The following is a 21,435-nucleotide window of genomic DNA, read 5'->3' as shown; positions in this document are numbered from 1 at the left end:
AGGACCAGGCATTGTGGTTGCAGCTCCACGGAGAAGACGTCAGAGGGTGGGTGGGCCAGACCAGTCAGGGCCTTGTGGGCCTCCTAAGGCCCTGGGATCTCCTTCCATGCTCATGGGGGCATTCAAGGAGGACCCTGCGTGTGGCGCGAGCTGATCTGCCTTTTGATAGGATGCCTCCCCTGCTCCGCGCAGCGCACGTTGGGGAGACAGAGCCCGGGCAGGCGCAGCTCTGCTCCTCACGGCCTCTCCTGACCTCTTGCCCTCCCAGAGGCCCCTTCGCCCACCCCGGGTCCATGGCGACGGCCTGGGCTCCCCCGGGCGCCCCCGAAGCCCCACCCTGCGCCAACCAGAGCTGCGCCCCCCACGACCTGGTCCTGCTGGGCTTCGCGCACGTGCCCAAGCTGCGGCCGCTGCTCGCTGCGCTCTTCCTGGCCGTGTTCCTGCTCTCGCTGCTGGGCAACGCGCTCATCGTGCTGCTGACCGCCCTGGACCCGGCCCTGCGCGCGCCCATGTACTTCTTCCTGCGCCACTTGGCCCTGCTGGAGATCTGCTTCTCGCTGGACATCGCGCCCCGGCTGCTGGGGACCCTGCTGCGGCCCGGGCGGGGCGTGTCCCCCGCGGGCTGCGCCCTGCAGCTGGTCCTGGTGCTGTCGTGCGTCCCGTCCGAGTGCTTCCTCCTGACCGCCATGGCCTGGGACCGCTACGGGGCCATCTGCAGGCCCCTCCGCTTTGCCACCTGCTGGCCGCCACGTGCTGGCTGGCCGGAGTCCCCGTGTCGCTGGTCTTCACCATCTGGCTGTTCAGCTTCCCCTTCTGTGGGCCAGGTGGCATCCGCCACTTCTTCTGTGACATCGCCCCTGTGCTGAGCCTGGTGTGCGCGGACACCAGAGTCTTCGAGGCCAGTGTGTTGGCGGGCCACAGTGCTGGTCATCATGGTTCCCTTCTGTCTGATAGCCACGTCCTACATTGGGGTCTTGGCCACCGTGCTCCGGATGCCATCCGCCGCGGGGCGCCACAAGGCCCTGTTCACATGCGCCTCCCACCTCATCGTGGCGGTTCTGTTTTATGGCACCACGGGGGTCATCCACTTGCGACCCAAGGCCAGCTACTCCCCAGAGAGCAAGCAGGTGGTGTCCCTGTCCTACACCCTGGTGACCCCCATGCTCAACCCCCTCATCTACAGCCTTCGGAACAAGGAGGTGAAGGCTGCCCTGGGGCGGGTGTGTGTTCAGAGAAGACGAACCCATATTCCATGACCGCTCTGGGATTCCAGCCCCCTTCATTCAGCCTTTGCTGGATAGCCCTCCCAGAGCGGTAATTAGGCACCTCGACGTGCCCCACACCGAATTCTTTCTGTTTTCCTTCTCTGATTCCCTGTTTTGGCAACGGTGCCAATGCCTATCTAATGGCCGTCTTGAGTCCAGCCATCGTTCAGGCACACTGTCTTGAGTATAATAGGGTTCTGTTCCTGGTAGCGGAGCCTGAACCGTATGTGTGTTTATGGTCATAGTATGGTTCCCATGGAAGTGGTGTGGCAAGCTTTCGCAAATATGAAAGCAGGCCACCCAGTTAAATTTGAATTTCAAGTAAACACCAAACAGTTTTGAGTATAACTTTGTCCCCATGCAATATTTTTTTGCAATTCTTTTTAGTATAAATATGTTTTTCTTCTTCGTGACTGAATAATATTCCATGGTATGTATCAGATCTTCTTTATCCATTCAGCTGTTGATGGGCACTTAGGTTGTTGCCATATCTTGGCAATTGTGAATGATGCTTCAGTAAACACAGGAGTGCATACATCTCTTGGATATCCTGTTTTCATTTCCTTCGGGTATCAATCGAGAAGTGAAGTTGCTGGATCCTCTGGTGGCTCTATTTTTAACTTTTTGCAGAACCTCCACATTAATTTCCACAGCGGCTGCAGCAACTTACATCCCCACAGATGGTGCACGAGGGCCCTGTTTCCTCCACGTCCTCACCGACACTTACCTCTTGTCCGTTTGATGATAGCCATTCCAACAGGTGTGAGGCCATTTCTGTGTTTTTCAAAGTTTTTATTTGAATTCCAGTTCGCTAACGTACAGCGTTCTATTAGTTTCAGATGTACAATAGAGTGATTCAACACTTCTATATGCTTAGTGTGGTTTTTATTTGCATGATTGGTGTTGCCAAGTGCCTTTTCATGCACCTCTTGGCCATCTGGGTCTTCACTGGAAAAATGTCTGTTCAGTTACAATTTTATTTTATTTTAATTATTTTTTATTGTTATGTTAATCACCATACATTACATCATTAGTTTTTCATGTAGTGTTCCATGATTCATTGTTTGCGTGTAACACCCAGTGCTCATCACAACACGTGCCCCCCTCAATACCCATCACCTGGCTACCCCCTCCCCCCACCCCCTCCCCCCTGTAACCCTCAGTTTGTTTTCCAGAGTCTATAGTCTCTCATGGTTCGTCTCCCCCTCTGATTTCTCCCCCTTCAGATTTCCCTCCCTTCCCTTATGGTCCTCTGCACTATTCCTTATGTTCCAAATATGAGTGAAACCATACGATAATTGTCTTTCTCTGCTTGACTTATTTCACTTAGCATAATCCCCTCCAGTCCCATCCATGTTGATGTAAAAGTTGGGTATTTATCCTTTGTGATGACTGAGTAATATTCCATTGTATATATGGACCCCATCTTTATCCACTCATCTGTTGAAGGGCATCTCGGCTCCTTCCACAGTTTGGCTATTGTGAACATTGCTGCTATGAACACTGGGGTGCAGGTGCCCCTTCTTTTCACTACATCTGTGTCTTTGGGGTAAATACCCAGTAGTGCAATTGCTGGGTCGTAGGGTAGCTCTATTTTTAAATTTTTGAGGAACCTCCATACTGTTTTCTGAGTAGCTGCACCAGCTTGCATTCCCACCAACAGTGGAGGAGGGTTCCCCTTTCTCTGCATCCTCGCCAACATCTGTCCTTTCCTGACTTGTTAATTTTAGCCATTCTGACTGGTGTGAGGTGGCATCTGATTGTGGTTTTGATTTGTATTTCCCTGGTGGCTAACAGACACATGAAGAAATGTTCAACATACAGATTTTTTTTTAAAGATTTCATTTATTTATTTGACAGAGAAAGACACAGCAAGAGAGGGAACACAAAGAGGGGGAGTGGGAGAGAAGAAGCAGGCTTCCCACGGAGCAGGGAGCCCCAAACTATCATATTTTAAAAGACAGTATAAGACATCTGTATGTTGGGGCGCCTGGGTGGCTCAGTTGTTAAGCATCTGCCTTTGGCTCAGGTCGTGATCCCGGGGTCCTGAGATCGAGCCCCGCATCGGGCTCCCTGCTCAGCGGGAAGCCTGCTTCTCCTCTCCCACTCCCCCTGTTTGTGTTTCTGCTCTTTCTATATCTCGTTCTGTGTCAAATAAATTTTAAAAAATCTTTAAATAAAATAAAATATGATAGTTTTGCTTTTCACAGAAGTATTCATCCACTTGTTATTACTTTTCTCCAGGATAGGGAGAAGGAATCTATTTTTTTTTTCCAATTTGCATTGAAAAAGTACTAGCTCCATTTAATAAATAGTTTGCCTTCCCCACAGCACAGCAATCTGTTATGAAGCAACTTTTATATTGATTGCCTTTCCCTCTGGGCTCTGTCTTTTTTCCTTTGATTCATTTGTCCCTCCATGTACCAATAAGTCTTAATTACTACAGCTTTTATTTTTTTATTCTTCATTTAAATTCAATTTAGTTAACATATACTGTCTTATTAGTTTCAAGGGTAGAATTTAGTGATTCATCATTTGCATGTAACACCCAGTGCTCATTCCATCAAGTGCCCTCCTTAATGCCCATCACCCAGGCACCCCACCCCCCACCCACCTCCCCTCCAGCAACCCTCAGTTTGTTTCCTAGAGTTCAGCATCTCTTATGTTTTGCCTCCCACAGATGAATGGATAAAGAAGATGTGTATATATACAATGGAATATTACTCAGTCATCAAAAAGAATGAAATCTTGTCATTTACACTGATGTAGGGGATGGAACTAGAGGGTATTATGCTAAGCAAAATAAGTCAGTCGGAGGAAGACAAATACCATATGATTTCACTCGTGTGGAATTTAAGAAAACAGATGAACATAGGGGAAGGGAAGGAAAAATACTATAGCTTTTAAATGAAATCTTTGTAATGTACGTCCAATTCAATCAACATCCCCTCCCCACACTATATTGTGCTGTGGGAGTAGTTTGGTTTACACTAACCGCCTCTGTTTCCCGCATACACTTTAGGATTATATTTTGAAATAAAAATTTTGTTGGGGTTTTATTAGCAATGTACTGAATGTAGAAATCTATATGGAGAGTATGGACATCTTTATAATAATAATCATTCCTATACAAGAACTTAGCATAATTCTTCATTTCTTACATTTTTATATGTCTATCAATAAAAATTCATACTTGGTCCAATAAGGCTTATAATCTTTTATTAGATTTATTTCTAGTTACTTTATATATTTCTTGCCATTTTTCATAGGACATCCTTTCTTAATTTTCAATTATTATTTTCTAAATTCAAGTATAATTAAATACAGTGTTACATTAGTTTCAGGTGTACAATATAGTGATTCAACAGTTCTATACATTACTCAGTGCTCGTTGTGGTTAAGTGTGTTCTTATCCCCTTCACCTCTTTTTTTTTTTAAAGATTTTATTTATTTAATTGACAGAGAGAGAGAGACGGTGAGAGAGGGAACACAAGCTGGGGGAGTAGGAGAGGGAGAAGCAGGCTTCCCGCCGAGCAGGGAGCCTGATGCGGCACTCGATCCCAGGACCCTGAGATCATGACCCGAGCCGAAGGCAGATGCTCAACCAACTGAGCCACCCAGGCGCCCCCCTTTACCTCTTTTACCCATTTCCCTCCACCCACCTCCCCTCTGGCAACCATTAGTTTTCCATGTTTAAGAGTCTGGTTTTGTTTTTTGGTTTTTTTTTTTCCGGTTTGTCTCTTTTTTTGCTTTGTTTATTCGTTTTGTTTCTTAAATTCCACATATGAGTGAAATCATATGGTATTTACCTTTCTCTGACTTATTTTACTTAGCGTTATAACCTCTAGATCCATCTATGTTGTTGCACATAGCAAGATCTCATCCTTTGTTTATGGCCAAGTAATATTCCACTGTGTGTTTGTGTGTGTGTGTGTGTCTACAACACATCTTCTTTACCCATTTGTCTATCAGTGGACACTTGGGTTAATTCCATATCTTGGCTATTACAACAACAACAACAACAACAATAATAATGCAATAAACATAGGGGTGCTCATATCTTTTCAAATTGGTGTTTTTGTTTTCTTTGGATAAATACCCAAAGAGTGGAATTACTGGATCATATGGTAATTCTATTTCTAATTTTTTGAGGAACCTCCATACTGTTTTCCACAGTGACTGCACCAGCTTGCATTCCCACCAACAGTGCACCAAGATTTCTTTTTCTCCACATCCTTGCCACACTTATTATTTCTTGTCTTTTTGATTCTAGCCATTCTGACTAATGTGAGGTGATACCTCATTTTGGTTTTGATTTGCATTTCCCTGATGATTAGTGATGTTGAGCGTTTTTCATGTGTCTATTACCATCTGTATATCTTCTTTGGAAAAATGTTTATTCATGTCTTCTGTCCATTTTAATCAGATTATTTGGGGGTTTTTTGGTGTTGAGTTGTATAAGTTCTTTATATATTTTGGATATTAACCTGTTATTAGATGCATCATTTGCAAATATCTTCTTCCATTGAGTAGATTGTCTTTTTGTTTTGTTGATGGTGTCCTGTGGTGTGCAAAACCTTTTTATTTTGATGTAGTCCCTGTGGTTTAATTTTGTTTTTATTTCCCTTGCCTCAGGAGACACATCTAGAAAAATGTTTCTGTGGCTGATGTGAAAAAAATTACTGCCTATGTTTTCTTCTAGGAATTTTATGGTTTTAGGTCTCACATTTAGGTCTTCAATCCATTTTTTTCAATTTATTTTTGTGTATGGTGTGAGGAAGTGGTCCAATTTCATTCTTTTGCTTGTAGCTGTCTAATTTTCCCAGCACCATTTGTTGAAGAAACTGTCTTTTTCACATTGCATATTTTTGCTTCCTTTGTTGAAGATTAATTCATGATACAGTCATGAGCTTATTTCTGGCCTCTCTATTCCATTCCATTGATCTATGTGTCTATTTTTGTGCCAGTACCATACTGTTTTAATTATTATAGCTTTGTAGTATACCTTGAAATCTGAGATTGTGATCCCTCTCATTTTGTTCTTTTTTTCCCCCAAGATTTCTTTGGTTATTGGGGGCCTTTTCTCGTTCCTTACAGATTTTAGTATTATTTGTTCTAGTTCTGTGAAAAATGCTGTTGATATTTTGATAGGGATTGCACTGAATCTGTAGATTGCTTTCAGTAGTAGGGACATTTTCACAATATCTGTTCTTTTAATCCATGAGCATGGACTATCTTTCCATTTGTGTCATCTTTAATTTCTTTCATCTGTGTTTTATGGTTTTCAGAGTACAGGTCTTTCACCTCCTTGGCTAAGTTTATGCATAGGTATTTTATTCTTTTTGGTGCAGTTGTAAATGGGATTGTTTTCTTAATTTCTCTTTCTGCTACTTTGTTAGCAGTGTATAGAAATGCAACAGATTTTCGTATATTGATTTTGTATCCCGCAACTTTACTGAATTCATTTATCAGTTTCAGTAGTTTTTTGGTGGAGTCTTGAGGATTTTCTACATATGGTATCACATCAACTGCAAATAGTGAAAGTCTTACTTCTTCCTTACCAGTTGGGATGCCTTTTACTGCATATGACATCCTTTTAAATTTCAAATTCTAACTGGATCTATTTACAGAAATACACATGGATTTTTATATTCATCAAATTACCTTTTAAAAACTTGGGAACATTTTTTCCCCAGCTTTATTGAGATATAAATGACACAAGACATGTAAGTTTAAAGGCACAGGGTGTTGATGATACACTAATATTTTGCAGAACAATTTCCATCAGAAGATTAGCTCACACCTACATTACATCTCATAAATACCTCCTGTGAGTGTGTGTGTGTGTGTGTGTGTGTTTGGTGAGAGCAGTTAAGAGCTACTTTCTTAGCAACTTTCAAGCATACTATATAGTATTAATCCTAATAGTTTTTGCCATAGATTTGGGGGGAGGGAGTTTGCACAGATATATCAAATTATTTCATATAATTTCAAACTTGCCTCTTCAAATCCTTTCTCTTGTTCCACTGAACTGGCTGTTGTTTCAGGACTACGTTGAAATAAGACTGGTGGCAGAAGGCATGTTTGTCTTGTATCCTAAAAGGTTTTCTGTCATCGTTTTTCCATGATGAGGTTTTGACTGCCTTTTCAGAATGCTCTTTTGGAATGGGTTAATGAAATTCCTTTCTCTCCTAATTTACAAAGATACATCTAAGAGCATGAATAGACATGGAGTCTTCTAGATTTACCCCTTTTGCATCTATGAAGAGATCATATTTTTTTCTTCTGTAATCTGTGAAATATGAAGTTACATTTACCAATCATACCCAAAGCACACTCCCTGCTGATGAAAGCAAGGTGCCTGCAGGTGGGAGCAGGTCATCAGCGTGAGAGATGTCAGGTGATTCCAGCTGAGCAGCAAATCTGGGGACCTCAGGGTTTAGGACCTAGGAGTGCCTCCGTGAATCCTATCACCTGGTGAAAGCACCCATGATTGCATCATTCCACAATCACTTATATTGGAAAGGCCTCTTGCCAGATCCTGATGTAGATTGCATTGCATGGAGTGTTTACCTTACATAGCTCATGGTACATATTATTATCTGAAGTTAAGATTCTCAGGGGAGTTCTTTTCCTTTGGCACTGCCCCCAATCAATTGTTTTGGGGGTTCTTCGCCAGATACTCCAGGAGCCCCAACATCACAAGTTGGGTCTGGACCATTATGTAATCAGCAGACCCGAGAAGAAAGGTCTACGTGGAGAAAAACAGTTGAGGCACAAAAGCCCAGGTGAAGCAGTGTTTCCCTTCCATTGTAAACACGGTCATCCAGAACCCACCTTAATCAATAAAAAGGAGGCCCTTTTTTAAATGGCCCCTCTGGGGTGCGTGTAGACCTTCCCTTCCCACTTGCTGGTTTGCTTGCTTTAGGAACTGGTCCAGGAGACTTGGAGACTTGGTATCAGGGTTGGTGAGTTACCATTCTTGGCAACTTGCTTCTTTTCATTTTAAAATCCTGTTGTTTATGTTGTTACTGAAAATCTATTTTCTTAATTTTTTTTCATGATATCTATTTTTTTAAGGGGAGGCTTTTTTTTATTTTATAGATTTTATTTATTTACTTGACCGAGACAGCGAGAGAGGGAACACAAGCTGGGCGAGTAGGAGAGGGAGAAGCAGGCTTCCCACTGAGCAGGGAGGGGGCTGGATCCCAGGACCCTGGGATCATGACCTGAGCCGAAGGCAGACGCTTAACAACTGGGCCACCCAGGCGCCCCTCATGCTGTCTTTCTTAACCAGAAACTCATGCTTGTGGCCTTGTCACAGACACTATCCTTCTATTGGTGTGTGCAATGTTAGATAAGATGTTTTTTTTAATATATATATTTTTAAAGATCCCATTTATTTATTTGATAGAGAGAGACAGTGAGAGAGGCAACACAAGCAGGAGGAGTGGGAGAGGGAGAAGCAGGCTTCCCGCGGAGCAGGGAGCCCGACGCGGGGTCGATCCCAGGACCCTGGGATCATGACCTGAGCGGAAGACAGTTGCTTAACGACTGAGCCACCCAGGCGCCCCGATAAGATTTTTTTTTTTTAAAGATTTTATTTGACAGAGAGAGACACAGTGAGAGAGGGAACACAAGCAGGGGGAGAGGGAGAGGGAGAAGCAGGCTTCCCGCTGAGCAGGGAGCCTGATGCGGGACTTGATCCCAGGACCCTGGGATCATGACCTGAGCCGAAGGCAGACGCTTAACGACTGAGCCACCCAGGCGCCCCAATAAGATGTTTTAAGGGTGAGCTACGGCTTCTCTACTTCTAGGGATGGTCAACAGTGTTATAAGGCACTGGCTCTCAATTTTGGCTGCATGTTGAAGTCCTTTGGGGGAATTGTAAGAAAACATGGATTCCGGGGTCTAACTTCCAAAGTTTCTTGTTTAACAAATATGGATATTTCTGGGCATTGGGACTGTAAAAACAAAACAACCCAGAAGTAGCAAAACTAAAACCACCAGCTCAGTAAAATAGTATTTAGTAAGAGCTTACTGTGCATTTAAGAGTGATTTGCGAACTAATATGAAGCTCAGGGGCATGACATTACAGGATGGCTTATAAAGTGAAAACAAGGAGGTTGTGTATCTTCACAATGGTTGGTTATTACAGAGGAGGTTTGCAGATGGCAGGGGATTGTTTCGAAGTGATTATCTTACACATTTTTAGGAAGATGGCTGAAGTTTCTTAACTCACATTTTTTTGATATATAATTAACGTACAATGTTTCAGGTGTACAATATTGATTCAACAATTCTGTATGTAACTAAGTGCTCACTGTAAGTAGTCACCATCTGTTTCTTTTATGGTTATCAGGTATTTATAAGAAATAACAAGTTTCACTTACGTTCATGAAATACGGTAGATTTAGTTTTGCTAATGTGGTTTAAATGGTTTCTTCTGTTCAGGGAATTTCTTTTTAAAAAATTATGAGCCCTGGGTATTACATGCAACCAATAATTTATTTAACACTACACCAGAAACTAATGATGTACTATAAGTTGGCTAATTGAATTTAAATTTAAAAGTTTTTAATTCCAGTTAACATACAGTGTAATATTAGTTTCAGGTGTGCAATATAGTCATTTAATACTTCCATACATCACTCTGCTCATCATGACAAGTGCACTCCTTCATCCCCATCACCTACTTCATCCATCCCTCCACCCCCTCCCCTCTGGTAACCATCAGTTCTCTATCATTAAAAGTCTGTTTTTTGGTTTGGCTCTCTATTTTTTTTGCCCCTTGGCTCATTTGTTTTGTTAATTCCGCATAGGAGTGAGAGCATATGGTATTTGTCTTTCTCTGACTGGCTTATTTCACCTAGCATTATACTCTCTAGCTCCATTCACATCCTTGGAAATGGCAAGATTTCATTCTTATAGCTGAGTAATATTCCATTGTATGTGTGTATGTATGTGTATATATATATATATATATATATATATATATTATAATCTCCCACCTTCTCTATCCATTCATCAGTAGATGGACATTTGGGCTCTTGCCATAGTTTGGCTATTGCAGATAACGTTGCTATAAACATTGGGGTGCATGTGCCCCCTTTGAATCTGTAGTTTTGTGTTCTTTGGGTAAATACGTAGTAGTGCAATTGCTGTATCTATTTTTAACTTTCTGAGGAACCTCCATACTGTTTTCCAGAGTGGCTGCACCAGCTTGCATTCCCACCAACAATGCACAAGTGTTCTTTTTCTCCACATCCTCACCAACACCTGTTTCTTGTGTTGCTGAATTTGCTCAGGGAATTTTCAAGTGTGGTCTCTGTTTTGTATTCAACTTGAACAGAATTTTTAAGAACTCAAGTGATTCCTCTGGGTAGCAGTGCTTGAGAAGATCTGATCAAAGCTCCTCAGAGCGTCCAACCGGCTGGGTCCTTGGTTATCCAGCCACATGACTCAGTCAGGATACTTCTGCATTGACTTTCCTTGTTGAAACCTTGTGTGGGCATTGGACCCCATCTCAACTCTTAAAATGAGAAAATGAGTCTGAGTCCCAAGGGGGAAGCTCAAAGGGGATGGTGCAAAATAGAAGCCAAAGGACGGAAATAACTTGGGATTTAGAGGAAGGACTAGGTTTCATTGGACTTAACTTTCCTCACTGCATAATACACTTATATTCATTGAAAAACACCTTGAAACCAAGATTTAAAAGCACTTATCTGTGTTTTACAAACAGCAGTTGAAGAGATTTACTTTTTAGTGATATGTTTGTCTAAGAAAGTGGAGAGACTTTATAAACACTAGTCTTTTACACTACTTCAATTTTCCTAAAACTTGCCATAGGAGCTCTTATTAAGTGTTCTTTGAAAGCCTAAACTCAAGTGGGTTTCTAAAATGCAGCATCGATAAACTAGATACATTTAATCATGCTCTGCTCTCAGTCTTCAGTTTCTGGTTTTATACTAGTCCATAGGACAACTTAATACTGTATTAGACAAGTTTTATACCTAGTGGTTGTGCTTCATAGGCTCTTAAAAGAGGAAATGGAATTAAAGTACTTAAATTTGTTAAAAGCTTTGAATACTGTCTACTTTCCCAAAGGGATATCACTGTTTTACACCAATAATCTATATGCCCATCTGACCACACAGCAGTGCTGCTTTACAGATTACTTGAAAAAATTGTCTTTTTCTGAACTATAAGGTACACTGCTCTGAATATTTTAGCCAATATTTTGCATATTTTAACCATTTTAAATTTCTTGTCTCTATTTCAAATTTCTGTATTCAATTGGAAGTATTTTCCTGGTGATTCATGGAGCTCCTGAATCAAGGCTAATTTGTCTTTGGTTCTTCGGTGTTGCACCTTAGCTTATTGCTTCTATGTGTACATTTCCCCCCTCTAAGTACATATAACATGAAACAAGGCAGGTAGGAAAAATGACAGAGGAGATGTGTATACTCTGTGTGCAACCTTGACTGTAACTCTCCCACTAATTTTACCTCCTGCGGGTTGACCTATCTCCCAGTCAATACCAAATTTAAGTGTATTCGAGGCTATTGTTCTTAACTAGAATCACATTTCTGAACCTGAATTGGATGCCCATTTCCCTAAGGATGTGTTCACTTCTGCATGAGGTCTTGGGCAATCCAACATACAGCATCTGAGGTGAGTTAGTGCTGAGCTGACTGTTGACTGTGTATGAGGGGAATGGCTGGGTGTAGGTGTGCAGACGTGTTCTCCACGTAATAGCACCTGCAACTTCTCCAAGGTGAAACTTACTCCTTGAAGATTTTTAGCACACAGCTTGTTTCTCTCCCACCAACATTATCCCTGTCATTTTGAATGACTTCACTTCCTATGTGGATGATCTTTTCGAGAATTTGGCTTCTCATTTTGACCCATATTTCTCTAACCATTTTGTCCCTATGCCCATTCTTGGGCATAGACCAACCTGATCAAACCTTACAGCCTGCCTAATAGAGCCACGAGGTAATTTTAAACCTTTGAGAAGCCACATTAAAAAGGTTAAAAAACAGGCAAAATTAATTTCAGTAATATATCTTAACATACCAAATTACATCAATACATCATTGGCATCAAAAAGCAGAAACAGACCCATAATTGCAGAGAACAAACTGGTGTGGTTGCCAGAGAGGGGAGGTGGGTGGGGAAATGAGCAAAAAGGGGTGAAGGGGACTGGGAGATACAGGCTCCCAGTTAGGGAATGAGTAAGTCACAGGGATGAAAGCGAATATGGCCAGTGATACGGGAATAGCATTGTATGGTAACCGATGGTAGCTGTACTTGTAAGCACAGCATAATATATAGACTTCTTGAATCACCATGATGCATGCCTGAAACATAACATTGTATGTCAACTATACTTCAGTAAAAAATAATGGTAAAAAGTTGAATGATATTTTACTTTCCTTTTAGGGGCTATTAAGTCTTCACAATCCAGAATGTATTTTACATTTATAGAACATCTCTACTATGGGATGCCTGCGTGGCTCGGTCAGTTAAGCATCTGTCTTTGGCTCAGGTCATGATCCCAGGGTCCCGGGATCGAGTCCCACATCAGGCTCCCTGCTCAGAGGGGAGCCTGCTTCTCCCTCTGCCTGCCGCTCCCCCTGCTTGTGTACTTTCTGTCACTCTCTGACAAATAAAGATATAAAATCTTAAAAAAAAAACACTCTGGTACTAAATTTTCTTTTCTCTCAAGATTTTATTTGTCAGCACAGGCAGAGAGAGAAGCAGGCTCCCCTCTGAGCAGGGAGCCCGATGTGGGACTCGATCCCAGGACCCTGAGATTATGACCTGAGCCGAAGACAGATGCTTAACCGACTGAGCCACCCAGGCATCTTTCTTTCTCTTTTTCTCTCTTTCTCTCTTTTTTTCTCCCTTGCTCTCTTTCTCTCTCAAGATTTGTCAGAGTGGTACTAAATTTTCATCATAAACACTTGATTTTGGCTTTATAAAGTCTACAATTAAAAAACTTGATTTATAGATTCCTGGGTGGCTCAGTTGGTTGTATCTGCCTTCAGCTCCGGTCATGATCCCAGGGTCCTGGGATCGAGCCCCACATCAGGCTCCCTGCTCAATGGGGGGAGCCTGCTTCTCGCTCTGCCTGTCACTCCCCCCTGCTTGTGCTTTCTCTCTCTCTCCCTCTCTAATCTTTTAAAAAGTTGATTTACATACATCATTAGGATGTTTCAAAGTCATCCTAAACTTATTCTCTGTCCACTCATTGTGTGAGTTCTCATCCGTTTCCATGGCATTAAGTAGCTTTATATGCTGAAGACTCCCACATGTATGTTTACGACCATGTATTTCTCCTGGTTTCAGACTCCTAACAAACGAACTTTTCAATGTCTATTTTGATATAGGCATTCCAAATGTGTCTTGGTTTAGACAAATTATTTAGGGCTGCAACCATGATGGATCCATTGGACTACTTCCTGCTCCCTTTGCTGCTGTGCATGGTAGACCAAGTCCCTATCATGGCTCATCTGAACTATTCCAGTACCCTTCTACATGTTCTCCCTGTCCCCACCTTTGCCTGCTACATGCAAGAGAGCGTAGAAGGGCAACTTTAGTTTTCAATTTAAGCCCCATCTTGCCACTCTTCTGCTCTCTGACCTCCAACCTTCAATGGCTTCCAGTCTCAAAATGCATCATTTCACCATGGGTGACCCTGGTTAACCCTGTCAGCTGTCTTCCACTCCTCCATTTACTTATTGTGCTTGTTGCAGGTCTTTGAACCACCAAGCCTACTCCTGCTGCAGAGCCTTTGCAGTTAATTCCTCTACCACAAATTCGCTCCCCCTAGAGGCTGAATGTGCCATCTCTTATATTGCTACGAAATGCCACCTTTTTGACAACTTCTCCCACTGACCACTCCATGTAGAACTAGAATATCTCCTTCCCTTTCTCTATGGTTCACCCTGATTTTAAAAAAAAATTTCAATATTGCAATATTTGTTTTTATGGTCAACTGATTTTTTTTTTTTTAGTGTTTGTATAGAACTGACCATCTAGTAGAAACATCACACATTTGATCATTTCTTTCTCTTTTATTTTTTATCTTTTATTATGTTCACTTAGCCAGCATATAGTACATCATTAATTTTTGATGTAGTGTTCAACGATTCATTAGTTGTGTATAACACCTAGTACTTCTCACATCATCTGCCCTCCTTAATGCCCATCACCCAGTTACCCCATCCCCCACCCACCTCCCCTTCAGCAACCCTCAGTGTATTTCCCAGAGTCAAGAGTCTCTCATGGTTTCTCTCCCTCTCTGATTTCTTCCCATTCAGTTCTCCATCCCTGTCCCTATGATCCTCTGCAGTGTTTCTTATATTTCACATGAGTGAAACCATATAATTGTCTGTCTCTGATTGACTTATTTCACTCAGCATAATACCCTCCAGTTCCAACCACGTTGATACAAATGGTAAGTATTCATTCTTTCTCATGGCTGAGTAATATTCCATTGTGTGTGTGTGTGTGTGTGTGTGTATACACATATATACCATATATTTATCCATTCATCTGTCAGTGGACATCGTGGCTCTTTCCACAGTTTGGCTATTGTGGATATTGCTGCTATAAACATTGGGGTGCAGGTGCCCCTTCGCTTCACTACATCTGTATCTTTCAGGTAAATACCTAGTAGTGCAATTGCTGCATCAGAGGATAGCTCTATTTTTAGCCTCTTGAGGAACCTCCATCCTGTTTTCCAGAATGGCTGCACCAGCTTGCATTCCCACCAACAGTGTAGGAGGCTTCCCCTTTCTCCACATCCTCACCAACATCTGTCGTTTCCTGACTTGTTAACTTTAGCTATTCTCACCAGTGTGAGGTGGTATCTCATTGTGGTTTTGATTTGTATTTCCCTGATGCCAAGTGATGTGGAGCATTTTTTCATGTGTTTGTTGGCCATTTGTCGGTCATCTTTGGAGAAGTGTCTGTTCATGTCTTCTGCCCAGTTTTTGACTGGATTATTTGTTTTTTGGGTATTGAGTTTGAGAAGTTCTTTATAGATCTTGGATACCAGCCCTTTATCTGTAGTGTCATTTGTAAATATCTTCTCCCATTCCATAGGTTGCCTTTTGGTTTTGTTGACTGTTTCCTTTGCTGTGCAGAAGCTTTTTATCTTGATGAAGTCCCAAAAGTTCATTTTTGCTTTTGTTTCCCTTGCCTTTGGAGACATGTCTTGCAAGAGGTTGTTGCAGCTGAGGTCAAAGAGGTTACTGCCTGTGTTCTCCTCCAGGCTTTTGATGGATTCCTATCTCACATTGAGGTCTTTCATCCATTTTGAGTCTATTTTTGTGTGTGGTGTAAGAAAATGGTCCAGTTTCATTCTTCATGTGGCTGTCCAATTTTCCCAACACCATTTGTTGAAGAGACTGTCTTTTTTCCATTGGATATTCTTTCTTGCTTTGTCGAAGATTAGTTGACCATAGAGTTGAGGGCTCATTTCTAGGCTCTCTATTCTGTTCCATTGATCTAGGTATCTGTTTTTGTGCCAGTACCAGGCTGTCTTGATGGTTACAGCTTTGTAATAGAGATTGAATCCTGGAATTGTGATGCCACCAGCTTTGTTTTTCTTTTTCAACATTCCTCTGCCTATTCAGGGTCTTTTTCTGGTTCCATACAAATTTTAGGATTGTTTGTTCCAGCTCTGTGAAAAATGTCAATGGTATTTTGATAGGGATTGCATTCAATGTGTAGATTGCTCTGGGCAGCATAGATATTTTAACAATGTTTATTCTTCCAATCCATGAGCATGGGGTGTTTTTCCATTTCTTTGTGTCTTCATTTCCTTCATAAGTGTTCTGTAGTTTTTAAGAGTACAGATCCTTTACCTCTTCAGTTAGGTTTATTCCCAGGTATCTTATGGTTTTGGGTGCAATTGTAAATGAGATCAACTCCTTAATTTCTCTTTCTTCTGTCTCATTGTTAGTGTATAGAAATGCAACTGATTTCTGTGCATTGATTTTATATCCTTTTATTAATCACCATACATTACATCATTAGTTTTTGATGTAGTGGTTCTATGATTCATTGTTTGCGTATAACACCCAGTGCTCCATTCAGTACGTGCCCTCTTTAATACCCATCACTAGGCTAACCCATCCCCCCACCCCTCTCCCCTCTAGAACCCTCAGTTTGTTTCTCAGAGTCCACAGTCTCTCATGGTTCGTCTCCCCCTCCGATTCTGCCCCCCTTCATTTTTCCCTTCGTGCTTTCATATTGCTGAATTCCTCTAGGAGTTCTAGCCATTTTAGGGTGAATCTTTTGGGTTTTCCCCATAAAGTATCATGGTATTTGCAAAGAGTGAGAGTTTGGCTTCTTTGCCTATTCGGATGTCTTTTATTTCTTTTTGTTGTCTGATTGCTGAGGCTAGGACTTCTAATACTATATTGAACAACAGTGGTGAGAGTGGACATCCCTGTCCTGTTCCTTGTTCATTTATTTCTACCCACTAGAATTCCATCCTATTTCTTGTTTTCTGCTGCATCCTAGGAACCTAGCACAATGCCGGAAGTATAGTAGGCAATATTTGTTGAATGTACAGTGGTCAACAAAGTCCTCATTAGAGAAATGAACTTTAAGAGACAGGCTGATGAAGTGAGATAGCTAACTATGCAGATATCTGGGAAAAACATGTTAAGCAGAGATGAGGGCAAGAGCAGAGGTGCTAAAGCAGGTATGTGCTTGGAGGATTTGAGGAAGAGTGAAGAGATTAGGGAGGATGGTATAGAGTGAGCCATGAGTAGCAAGTTAGACAAAGTCAGGTAGTTAAGAGCCAGATCATGTGGGGCATCATAGGCAGTAGGAAAAAGAAGTCATTGTAAATGTGATGGCAAGCTCAGTTGTCTTGATCAGGTGGGTTGCTTGATGCCTGACTTAGATCTGTGACACACAGTAATGAGTGCTGTGTGAAGGTGGGTCCACTTACTCACAACCCTTCTTGAATCTTCACATGGACGCACATGTGAACTTTGAAAACTGGTGTAGGGCAACATCAGAAGCATGGAGATCCATTTATTGCCTGTTTTAAGTAGTTGTCCTCTGACTTGGGTCTAGTTTTACCTAAAAGAGGGATGGCTTGAAAAACTGGGCACCCTCAATTTGTATGAATTCCTCTTACATTTTGAGATGTAAGTTGCAAACTAGTGCACGTGAAGAAATTGCCTCACTTCTCCTTAGCAGCAAGAAACTGAAAAAAGTGACATTATTTAGTAACCTACTGAATAATGATGGGATGAAAATACTGTGTGATGCTTTGCTCCATCCAGATTGTTCTCTTGAGTCACGGGTGCAAGTCAGTTTAGACAAACCTATCATATGGAAGTTTTGACTTGAGTATGTGGTCAAAACACACCTGAAGGGGAAAGTACAGCAAAGTGTAATAGCTGAAGGCATGGTATTTGGAGTCATACATCTGGGTTATTATTCTGGATGGACAACTTTTGCCCCACAATGTTGGCCCAGTTCTCTTTAGATTTTTTTCAACTTGCATTTCACAGTCTGGGGAATGAGGTCACAAGACTCTCAACCTTACGGTTTTGAGTTAAATATGGAAGTTCCAGACTCATCTGGGCCATAGCAACTGACTCGATAAGAGCAAGGAAATTTTTTTTTTAAGATTTTTTATTTATTTGACAGAAAGAGACATAGAGAGGGAACACAAGCAGGGGGAGTGGGAGAGGGAGAAGCAGGCTTCCTGCAGAGCAGGGAGCCTGATGCGGGGCTCGATCCCAGGACCCTGAGATCACGACCTGAGCTGAAGGCAGACTCCTAATGACTGATCCACCCAGGTGCCCCAAGAGCAAAGGACTTCTAATTAACAAGAAGCAACTATGCTAGGTGTCATGTCAGAGGTGATGTTCTTGAGAACACAAGGAAGAAAGCTCAGAAAAGGTTTGCTACTTACATTTTTTAGTTTCTACTTCTTTCAAGATGGCAGAAAATGAGTTGTTCTTGTGTCTCTATTTCCCATTTGTTCCAATTATATAAGATCTTTTTCTCCATTCTGGAGAAGTTGCTAGAAAAGCAGAGTCTTTCAGATGGTTGAGATATGGCAAAAATGGAGAGATATATATCAAAAGTAAGGCGTAAAACTACAAAAAGGTGGAGATTGGCAGGAATGGTCAGAAAACAAAACAGAATAGTAGCTCAAATATATGACTGAACACTGTAGTTTTAATTTTTTTTAGAATTCACTAGATTTCAACACATGACAACTAGAACTAAAACAACTCTTTATAGTCTTTATTCATATATTTTTCTGTAGAAATATTCATTGTAATACTAACCCTCTTAGTATTACATAAAAGTCTATTCTAGAATTGTCTGTAAAATCTCAAGTTGTTCTGGGATATATCTGGCCCCAGAGGAATCCAGTAAGTGATTGCCAGCATGAACAAAGTTTATATTCTAGAAGAAGGTGTCATGAAAAAAGGGGTAGGGAGGAACATCCATACTATTTTCCAGAGTGGCTATACCAGTTTGCATGCCCACCAATAGTGTAAGAGGGTTCCCCTTTCTCTACCTCCTCACCAACACCTATTGTTTCCTGTGGTGTTAATTCTAGCCATTCTGACTGGTGGGAGGTGACATCTCATTGTAGTTTTGATTTGTATTGATTTGTATTTTTTCCCCCTGATAATCAGTGATGTTGAGCATCTTGTCTCGTGTCTGGAACCATCTGTATGTCTTCTTTGGAAAATGTCTATTCATGTCTCCTGCCCATTTGTTAACTGGATTATTTGTTTTGGGGGAATTAAGTTTTAGAAGTTCTTTATATATTTTGGATATTAACCCTTTATCAGATAGGTCATTTGCAAATACCTTCTCCCATTCTGTAGGTTGCCTTTTGGTTTTGTTGATTGTTTCCTTCATGGTGTAGAAGCTTTTAATTTACATATATATGATGGAGTAATATTTAGGCACAAAAGGAATGAAATCTTGCCATTTGCAATGACATGGATAGAGCTAGAAAGTATTGTGCTAAGTGAGATAAGTCAGAGAAAGGCAAATACCATATGATTTCACTCATATGTGGAATTTAAGAAACAGAACAAATGAACATGGGGTGAAAAAGAGGCAAACCAAGAAACAGTCTTAACTATAGAGAACAAACTGAGGGTTACTGGAGGGGAGGTGGATGGGGGGATGGGTTAAAAGGTGCTAGGGATGAAGGAGGGCACTTGTGATGAACACTGGCTGTTGTATGTTAAGTGATGAATCACTAAGTTCTCCTAAAACTAACTGTATCTTAACTACCTGGAGTTTAAATAAAAATTTGGAGAAAGAAAAAGAATATCATTACAATTCTCCGGGGGTGGCAGGGAGAAAAGGAAAGAAAGAAAGAGGAGTACCTGGGTGGGTCTGTAGGTGAAGCATCTGCCCTAGGCTCAGGTCATGATCCCAGAGTTGTGGGATGGAGTCCTTCATCAGGCTCCCTGATCAGCAGGGAGCTTCTCCCTCTGCCTGTCACTCCCCACTGCTTGTGCTCTCTTGCTCTCTGTCAAATAAATAAATGAAATCTTAAAAATAATGGTGCTCCTAGTAGGTATACTTTCATCTCATATCTACATCTTTTTGGTTTCTTGTTGGTTTTTTTTTTTTTTTGATAGATTTGAGAAATAATATAAAATTCATCCGTTTAAAGTGTGCATTCTGTGATTTTTAGCATACTCAGAGTTGCACAACAATCACCACAAGGTAATTGCAGAATGTTTTCATCACCCTAGAAGGTTGTTGGCATGCTATTCATAGGTCACATGCATATTTAATAATCCAGGTGTTTTTTTTCTATTTTTGTAGGTTTTTAAAAATTTAATTTTATTATGTTAGTCACCATACAGTACATCATTAGTTTTTGATGTAGTGATCCATGATTCGTTGTTTTCGTATAACACCCAGTGCCCCATGCAATACGTGCCCTCCTTAATACCCATCACCAGGGTAGCCCATCCCCCACCCCCTCCCCTCTGAAACCCTCAGTTTGTTTCTCAGAGTCCATAGTCTCTCATGGTTCATCTCCCCCTCCGATTCCCCCCCTTCATTTTTCCCTTCCTTCTCCTAATGTCCTCCATGCTATTCCTTATGTTCCACAAATAAGTGAAACCATATAATTGACTTTCTCTGCTTGATTTATTTCACTTAGCATAATCTCCTCCAGTCCCATCTATGTCAATATAAATTGTGGGTATTCATTCTTTCTGATGGTTGAGTAATACTCCATTGTGTATATAGGACCACCTCTTCTTTATCCATTCGTCTGTTGAAGGACCTCTCAGCTCCTTCCACAGTTTGGCTACTGTGGACATTGCTGCTATGAACATTGGGGTGCATATGGCCCATCTCTTCACTTCGTCTGTATCTTTGGGGTAAATGCCCAGTAGTGCAATTGCTGGGTCATAGGGTAGCTCTGTTTTTAAAGTAGATTGGGATATGTGGTCAGGAGTGCTGATGGTTGGGTGTGGCCATCTTAGGCAAAATCAGTCAATGTAACCCTCATTGACAAGGAAAAATTTTGCAAAGACTTGGAGGAAGTAAGAGACTGAATCATACAGATTAATATAGGGGTGCTTTCAAGGAGAATGAACAGCAAGTGTAGAGGTGATAATATGGGAATAGTCTGTTTTGCTCAAGGTACAGTAAGAAGGCCAATGTGGTGAGGCAGTGAGTAGAATTGTAGTTTCAGATGATGTGGGAGAGGTGAAACAGGATGGCAGATCACATGAGAGCATCTGGGCAATTGGTAAGCACTTTATTTTGAGTGAGAGGAAGAACCATATGGTATTTTTTTTTTAATTTTTAAAATTTTATTATTTATTAAATTTTACTTATTAGTCACCATACAATACATCATTACTTTTTGATGTGGTGATCCACGATCCATTGTTTTCGTATAACACCCAGTGCTCCATGCAGTACGTGCCCTCCTTAATACCCATCACTGGGCTAACCAATCCCCCCTCCCTCCCTCCCTTCTAAAACCCTGTTTGTTTCTCACGTCCATAGTCTCTCATGGTTCATCTCTCCCTCCAATTACCCCCCATTTTTCCCTTCCTTCTCCTAATGTCCTCCATGTTATTCCTTATGTTCCACAAATAAGTGAAACCATATGATAATTGACTTT

At 41.5% G+C, this 21,435-nt stretch overlaps 1 protein-coding gene across 1 annotated transcript; it reads left to right on the top strand.

Annotated features, from left to right (window-relative positions):
* The first annotated feature begins 293 nt into the window (after positions 1 to 293).
* Positions 294 to 1,256, top strand: LOC110573668 (olfactory receptor 10A7-like). Its single transcript, XM_021682286.1, has 2 exons — positions 294 to 750; positions 955 to 1,256. Exons 1-2 carry the CDS (start codon positions 294 to 296, stop codon positions 1,254 to 1,256), a joined length of 759 nt encoding a protein of 252 aa, XP_021537961.1.
* The last annotated feature ends 20,179 nt before the right edge of the window (positions 1,257 to 21,435 follow it).

This window comes from Neomonachus schauinslandi, chromosome 16 (assembly GCF_002201575.2).
Source record: "Neomonachus schauinslandi chromosome 16, ASM220157v2, whole genome shotgun sequence".
In the NCBI taxonomy this organism is placed as follows: domain Eukaryota; kingdom Metazoa; phylum Chordata; class Mammalia; order Carnivora; family Phocidae; genus Neomonachus; species Neomonachus schauinslandi.
The sequence above is the reverse complement of the archived record's forward strand: the minus strand, read 5'-3'. Positions and strand labels throughout refer to the sequence as shown.

Coding starts and splice junctions, on each gene's coding strand:
- LOC110573668 (XM_021682286.1), top strand. CDS start 294: ATGGCGACGGCCTGGGCTCCCCCGGGCGCCCCCGAAGCCCCACCCTGC. Junction 751..954: donor TGCCACCTGCTGGCCGCCAC/GTGCTGGCTGGC, acceptor TCTGTCTGATAG/CCACGTCCTACATTGGGGTC.